This window comes from Octopus bimaculoides, chromosome 1 (assembly GCF_001194135.2).
Source record: "Octopus bimaculoides isolate UCB-OBI-ISO-001 chromosome 1, ASM119413v2, whole genome shotgun sequence".
NCBI classification, from domain to species: domain Eukaryota; kingdom Metazoa; phylum Mollusca; class Cephalopoda; order Octopoda; family Octopodidae; genus Octopus; species Octopus bimaculoides.
In genome coordinates, this window is record NC_068981.1 from 146624021 (window position 1) to 146632579 (window position 8559).

Below are 8559 nucleotides of genomic sequence, written 5' to 3' on the forward strand. Positions count from 1 at the left end.
ATATATATATATATATATATATATATATACACACACATAAATATAGATATATATATATATATATATATGGAATATATGAGAATTTATTATTAATCACGAGAGCTGTTTCGACACATCTAGCATTGTGTTCATTTCTCATTTTTACCATCTGTTATTTTATTTAATGGCTGTGCTTCGCCAGTAAGCTACCAGGTGCAAACCATTCGTTTTAGTATCCATTATATGAATAAATATATAAATATATATATATATGGCATTTGAGTTTCATATGGTGGCTTGTTCAAGCAGTTAACACAGATTTTGCCAAAAAGTTTGACTCTACACTTAGTATTGAGTCCTCTAATCAGTAAATGTTCCATTGTTATGCTTAAAACTTGCTTTAAAATAATAACCTCAGATTAATGTAAGTGTGTGTACAAGTGTATATGAACATAAGATTGTTGGCATGTTGTGTGTGTGTGTGTTTGTGGTTATGTGTCTTTTGCTGAAATATATCAACAAAGATCATCATTGAGAAAAAACAAAGTGTTTTCAAATAAAACTCTCCAAGAGGGTATTTGTTCTTCCACTTTCGATAGTCCCTAATCACTTGCATTATCAAGTGACAAGAGATTATATATATGCAATGAACTAATGATTTACCCACTGGAAACCTGTAATCAATTATACTTTTGTTCATAAATTACTTGATACAAAATTTTTAAAAAATAAAAAGTAAACAAAAGCAGAAAAGATATAAGATGTGCAACAATTGTAGAGGAAGGTGTCAAGTATGATCGAATGAACAGCAATGCAAAGTCAAGAGACAGTTGGGGCAGTGCAAGAAAAAAATAAAGAGAATAGCAAACACATCAATTGGTTTGTTGACTGGTATGAGTGTATTGGTGCAGACATGTTATTATAAGTGGATGTGGATAATACATGCTGATTACAGAAATTATAAGAGTTAGAAAGAAGTAAATGATTCAGTAGACCTAAGATGAAACACGCATAACAAACCGAAGATAAGGAGATGAACCCTAGACTGAGATTTCACATATGGAAAGATGTAGAATCCAGGTCAACATAGAAAAGTATTTACTGTGATTAGTAATGATAATCAAGATCTTCATTTTTTTTTTTTCCTTTCATCTTTGAATAAAGACAAAAGACACTGCCTATGACCTTTTATAAGCGCTTTCGGACTTGTGAGAAGGAGAAGAGAGAGAGATGTATCCTTAAACAGGAAGTCTGGCCTAAATACTTGCAAAAGAGTGAAGTTTACAAAAGGGAGCGAAGGACCAAGTGATTAAAAAACAGAAAAATAATTCATGAACTTTTGTATTTTCTAACCTAGTGAAGTTGGCTTATTCTTCTGCTTCTTCTCATATCCATAGAAATATCAGTCTTTGTATTACAATTAAAAAAATCTAACAGGTGGATTGAATTCTAATTATAAATGTAGGACATATGTCTAACCATGTTATATTGTAGTTGAAAATTATAATCCAGTTCAGTTATAGTTGTTATATTCCTTTTACATTGTATACTTCTTTTTTATAGAACAAGTCAATGAGGAGGCATCAGCATGAACACTCTACCAACCAGAAACAACAGTCATATCCACGGTACTGACTTACAAAAACATTTAATATACTTTAAAGTATATCATGGTTGCATAATGAAATACTGCATCCCTACAAGTCATTAATATCCACATCCACACAACATAAATTAGTGAAGAATGTACCCCCATCCACCCCAGCAAGGACTAGTCTTTATTAGTGGCTTTGGACTTCAGGCTAGAAGGATGCTAAGAAGCAGGTCAATCTGGAAAAGAAGGATTTGGAAGCTTAAGGATCCTTTATGTGGTCAGAGATTTAGGGACACCCTAACTGAGAAATTTGACGAGAAGGAGAAACTACAGACCTGTGTCGTAGAGAGCAACTGGGGGACAGCTTACTGAGTACCACAGACCAAATCTACAGCTGATGCAAAGTCCCAACCAAACCTCGGGTGATGTGGTGGTGGAATGATGCTGTACACAAGGTCATTAGAGCAAAAAAACAGGACTGGAAGAGTGGTGGTAGCAGGGAACTATATCACGTAGCTAGGAGAGAGGCTAGAAGACAGGTGTAGATAGCCAGGGGAGAAGCAGAAAGGAGGAAGTTTGCCAATGTTCTGCATTATAAGGATCAGAGGCTTGAAGTGTTTCAATCTGCTAGACAGTGTATCAGAGAAAGTCATGATGTGGTAAGGGAGAAATGTTTGCATAGATGATGGCTCACTTGCAGTTAGTGATTCTGCAAAGAAGGAGGCTTGCAAGTGCCACTATGAAAGGCTGCTGAATGTGGACCCAACAAATGCTAGCTATTTGAATCAACAGTAACTTAGTAGATAAAACAATTAAGGATATAAAGACAGGGAAAGCGTCCAGCCCACCATGCTTAAAATCGTTGGCGGAGTGGGATATAACCTGGTCACCCATATAGTCAATCAAGTTGTCCACAAGGGGGTCATACCCAATGACTGACATTATAGTCAACTGCTACAAAGGCAAAGGTGATGCCCTAGACAGAAATGATTACAGGGGTGTCAAATAGCTGGACCAGATGTTGAAAGTTGCAGAAAGGATCATAGATGAAATGCAGTTTGGATTTGTGCCAGGGATAAGCACCATCATAGCTGTCTTTCTGGTGAGACAATGGAAGGAGAAATACCTGGCCAGAAATAAACCCCTGTCTCTGGCTTTTGTTGACATAGAGAAAGCTTTTGAAAGGGTCCCCTGCTCTCTTATTTGGTGAGCAATGTGGAAGCTAGGGATAGATGAGAGGTTAGTGAGAGTTGTGCAAACCATGTACAGGGATGCTGTTAGTAAGGTGAGAGTCGCCAATGAGTATAGGAAGAAGTTTAGTGTACAAGTAGGAGTTCACCAAGTGTCGATTTTTATCCCCAACTCCAAACTACAACTAAGGAATTTAAGACTGGATGCCCCTGGGAGCTTCTCTATGCTGATGACCTGGTTCTTATTGCTGAATCAGTACCAGAACTAGAGAAGAAATTTCAGGTATGGAAGCAAGGTCTGGAATTAAAGGGCCTTAGAATTAACGTAGCAAAGACCAAAGTATTGATTAGTAGGAAAACAGACAAATCACAAGCACTTTCAGGGAGATGGCCCTACTTGATACATGTCAGGAAAAACTCCATAAGGTGTACCCAGTGCAAGCTGTGGGCACGTAAGAGGTATCACTGGATGACAAATGGAGAAAGTAGTCTTTACATGTGACAGATGTACAGGTACATTACACATCAGGAATGTAAAAAAAAAATAGACTTCCTCTTATGCCAGGGGGGATCCCTAGAAGTAGTAGACAGTTTCCATTACTTAGGTGACCAAGTTAGTAGTGGGGGTGGTCATTCCGAAATCATAGCTGCTAGAATAAGAATAGGCTGGGTGAAGTCCAGAGAGCTACTATATCTGTTAGTAACAAAGGGCCTTTCCCTCAGAGTGAAAGGCAGAGTGTATGATGCCTATGTACAGACAACTATGCTACATGGCAGTGAGACATGGGCTGTGACTATTGAGGATATGTGAGGACTAGAAATAAGTGAGGCCAGTATGCTTCACTAGATGGGTAATGTCAGTGTGCATATACAATAGAGCGTGATTTGAGAGAAAAAGTGGGTATATGTAGCATCAGATGTAGTGTGCTAGAGAGAAGACGGCGCTGGTATGAATGAGGATAGTTGCATCAAGAGGTGCTGATCTCAAATTGTAGAGGGAACATATGGAAGAGGTAGACCCAGGAAGACATGGGATGAAGTGGTGAGAAAGGATCTACAAACGTTGGGACTCACAGAGAGGATGACAAGGGACTGAAACTCCTGGCAGTTTGCTGTACTTAAAAAGACATGCCAAGTTAAGTAAAATGTGGTTGCCCTTGCATCCAGGCTTACTCCTTGAGACCCTCTCCAGCTGAGCTTCCCTAATCTTGTGGGCTTGTAAGTGCTGGTGCCACATAAAAAGCACCCATGCCAGTGCTGCGTAAATACACTCTGTAAAGTGGTTGGTGTTAGGAAAGGCATCCAGCGATAGAAACCATACCAAAACAGACATGGAGCCTGAACAACCCTTTAGCTGGCCAGCTTCTGCCAAACTGTCCAACCCATGCCAGCATGGAAATGGATGTTAAATGATGATGATCATCATCATCATCGTCGTCTTCAAAAAATGAGACATTGGAATTATGTTCATTTAGAATACACTATGTGAGAAAGGAAGAGAGCTTGACTATGGCTTCGACACCTTTAATCATTGGTCTTTTGGAACAGAGTTGACTGAAAGCTGAATAATAGCAACTTTTAAAGAACGCTTCTAAATAACAAAAGAAAACAATACAGAAGTGTAACAACCACAAGTGTATATAAACAAACTTTTAATAAGAAATATGGTTAGAGAATTAAAAGAAAGAGTAGAGCAGCAAACACATTCATATTTATCTCTCTTACCAAAAGATTCAAAATAATATTAACCAATGGCTAGTATTGCTTTCTCTTCAATAATTGCTTCTATTTTTTTTATTATTAGTTGGCTTTTAATGCTTTCTATATTAAATATGTTAACACTAACATGATAATTTTATTTTTATCATTAAGCAGATGCTAGAGCATTTTATTCTCTGAATATATTTTACCACAATTACTGTACACTGTAGTACATTTACTTAGTGATTCTTTCCTCATTACAAGCTTGGGAAGTAGGCATAAAATAATTCTTTCTACTAGAGGCACAAAACTTGGAATTTTGTGGAAAGGGGCTGGTTAATTACATTGACCCCTTTGCTCAACCGGTACTTCTTTTATCAACCCTGAAAGGTCAGCCTTGAAAGGATGAAAGCAAAGTTGACCACAACTAAATTTGAAACCAGGACATTAACTACAATGTTGGTAGTAGTAATGATGGTGGTGGTGATGATGATGATGAAATTCCTAGCCAAAGATAAACCTCTGTACTTGGCTTTCATTGACATGGAGAAAGCCTTTGACAGGGTCTCCCAATCCCTTATCCGATGGTCAATGTGGAAACTAGGGATAGATGAGTGGTTAGTGAGAATTGTACAAGCCATGTACAGGGGTGCTGTCAGTAAGGTGAGAGTTGGCAACGAGCATAGTGAAGAATTCCAGGTAAAAGTAGGGGTTCACCAAGAATCAGTCCTCAGCCCCCTCTTGTTCATCATAGTCCTGCAGGCAATAACAGAGGAATTCAAAACACGCTGTCCCAGGAGCTCTTCTATGCTGATGACCTTGCTCTAATAGTTGAGTCACTACCAGAACTAGAGAAGTTTCAGGTGTGGAAGCAAGGTCTAGAATCGAAGAGCCTTAAGAGTCAATATAGCAGACGAATCACAAATCCCTTCTGGTAGATGGCCCTGCTCAATCTGCAGAAAAGGCATAGCTAGAAACTCCATAAGATGTACCTGGTGTAAGCTATGGACATATAAGAGGGGCAGCATTATCAAAGGAAGGTTAACTGGGAAGATAGTTTTGTGTGTGGCAGATGCACAGGGACAATAAACACCAAAGATGTACAGAAAACAGATTCCATCACATGCCGGGGGAAAAACTAGAAGTAGTTGATAGCTTGTTACCCAACTGACCAAGTCAGTAGTGGGGGTGGATGCTCTGAGAGCATAGCTGCTAGAATAAGAATAGCCTGGGCAAAATTCAAAGAGCCCGTATCTCTGCTGGTAACAAAGGGCCTCTTGCTCAGAGTGAAAGGTAGACTGTATGATGCCTGCATGTTACACGGCAGTGAAACATGGGCTGTAACTGCTGAGGAAATGCACAGGCTTGAAAGAAATGGAGCTAGTATGCTCCATTGGATGTGTAACGTCAGAGTACATACATGACAGAGTAAGCACCCTGAGAGAAAAATTGGACATAAGAAACATCAGATGTGATGTTCAAGAGAGACAACTGTGCTGGTATGGTCATGTGTTGCGTATGGATGAGGATAGCTGTGTGAAGAAGTGTCGCACCCTAACAGTGGAGGGAACCTATGGAAGAGGTAGACCCAAGAATATCTGGGATGAGGTGGTGAAGCACAACCTTCGAATATTGGGCCTCACAGACAAGTGGCCGAAGCCTTTGGAGATATGCTGTGCTTGAGAAGACCCAGCCAGCCAAATGAGATCATGTCATGTCCATGGCCGATGTCAGTGTTGCATAACTGGCCCGTTTAAAAGTACCCTACAATCGTCGGGCAATATGCTATGCATGAGAAGACCTGTTGAGTCAAGTGAAATTGTGGTCATGGCCAATGCCAGTGCCACCTGCCTGGCACCCGTGCTGGTGGCACGTAAAAGGCATCATTCAAGTGTCGCCAATGCCACTGCCACCTGACTGGCTCCTGTGCTGGTGGTACATAAAAAGCACCACCCAAGCATGGTTGATGCCAGTGCTGCCTGGCTGGGTCCCTTGCCGGTGGCACGCAAAAAAGCACCACTCAAGCATGGTCGATGCCAGTGCCACCTGACTGACTCCTGTGCCAGTGGCACATCAAAAGTACCCACTACACTATCAGAGTGGTTGGCATTAGGAAGGGCATCCAGCTATAGAAACCTTGCCAGAACAGATTGGAGCCTGGTGCAGCCTCCTGACTTGCCAGTTGTCAGTCAAACCGACCAACCCATACCAGAACGGAAAGCAGACGTTAAAAGATGATGATATCTATCTGCTACAAAAATTGAACTTATCAATTAATTAGTAATTGGACTAAGTGATAATTAAATTTAAAAGAAAGACTGTAAATTATAGATTATTACAAAACCTATTCCAACTATTCTTCACTACTACCGCAACCACTACAAAAAAAAAACAAAAGGAATTACTGTAACTGAATAGCATTTAAAAAAAAGATTTTTAAATACACACACACACACACACACACACACACACACACACACACACACACACACACACACACACACACACACACACACACACACACACACACACACACACACACACACACATATATATATATATATATATCCTCCCACCAGGGGCTGTGTGGTTAATCTGCTAGTCTACTGACCTCATGATTGAGTTCAAACATTGCTGGCAGTTATAGTGTTGTAATTATTGCAATCTGAAGAAAGGTACATAATTTTGCCTCAGTCTACCTAGCTGATAAGAGACTCCACTTCCACTTCAAAGTAAAGTATGTAACAATAAAAATAAATAATAAACTATGTGCTGCAATAACATGAAGGTGTTCACAAAAACAAGGCACAATACCATCCTTCCTCCAACAACAACAATAACAATAACAATACCTCCAGGCTCTTGTGCTAACAAGGAAACGATGAATGGTAGACAGTCAAGAAAAATGAAAACAGAATTGTCACAATATTGTTAGTAATATCACTGTAAGAGAAGCAATATTAACATTTTGAATTAAGACAAAGAAAAAACAGACATTCATGCCTACACAATACAATCTGTGAGTGATCTACAACAGAAACATCAACAACAAAAACAAATAATTAACATGCAACCATGATAGACAAAAGCATAAGCAAACTATATTTCCTATTAAAACAAAACAAGAAAAGCAAGCTGATATAAAGGTACTACTTATTAGCATCTAATTTCTTTCCCCTCCTCTCTCCATTCATGCTAGCACAGGTTGGACAGACAGATAATTTATTAGTGTTAATATTAATTAAAAGCTGTAGATATATAAAAAGAAAGGCAATAGGGAGAAGAAAAAAAAGAAAATTATGACCAATAGACACAAAAGGAATAAAAATAAATCATGAAAACTAATCAGCCAGTGAGATGAATGATTGTCATACTTATGCCAGCACAGAAATGCTGAGTATTATAATCGGCTGTTAAGATCTGTTTTATGAGATGTGATGATGCACGAGAAGTTTCTTGCCGGTTCAATGGTCTCCAGTCCCAACCTGCAATATAACAACAACAATAACAAACAGATATTATTACAAGGATTCATACTGATAATGTTTTAGCCTGTATTGAGAACAGACCAAGAGGCACACAAATTTCTTTTTGCATACCAAATTGAGTAGGCTGCATGTACAACAAAATGGATCTGAGCAGCCTTGAGGATTTTCATCGAATCAACTATCAAAATTCCAGCTGTAAATTAAAAAAAATTTCCTAAAATATTTCATTAATATATTTGACAACAGTTATTCAGAGTTACAATAATTGCAACATGTGTAAAGTATTTTGAACTTTACACATTTATTTTCAGATTTGGTTTTAAGCATGCTTTGTTAATGACATGTTATTCGTGCCAGTCATAGCATTGCATTTAATGTCTGCTTTTTCCATGCAAGGATGTATTTCACAGGAATAAATTTACATAAGGTTTTTATAGTTGGATGCACTTCTGTTGCCAACCATTCCTTCTTTCTCAAGTAAGAGATTGTTACGGCAGGGGAATTTCAAAAGAAAAGGGCCCTTTACATGTATATACATATATATGTTTATATATACATAAAAAAACACATATATATATATATATATATATATATATATATATATATA

General features: G+C 38.5%; 1 protein-coding gene across 3 annotated transcripts in view; it reads right to left on the minus strand.

Moving 5' to 3' along the window:
- Nucleotides 1–8559, minus strand: part of LOC106883578 (GATOR complex protein Iml1) — a 131247-nt gene that overhangs the window by 45929 nt on the left and 76759 nt on the right. For 2 of the 3 annotated variants that reach the window (XM_052971318.1, XM_052971322.1), the window contains one exon: nt 7839–7949. The exons of the other annotated variant lie outside the window; for it this stretch is intronic. In XM_052971318.1, the coding sequence (XP_052827278.1) occupies nt 7839–7949 (111 nt within the window). The remainder of the gene's footprint in view (nt 1–7838; nt 7950–8559) is intronic. 3 annotated transcript variants of the gene reach the window in all.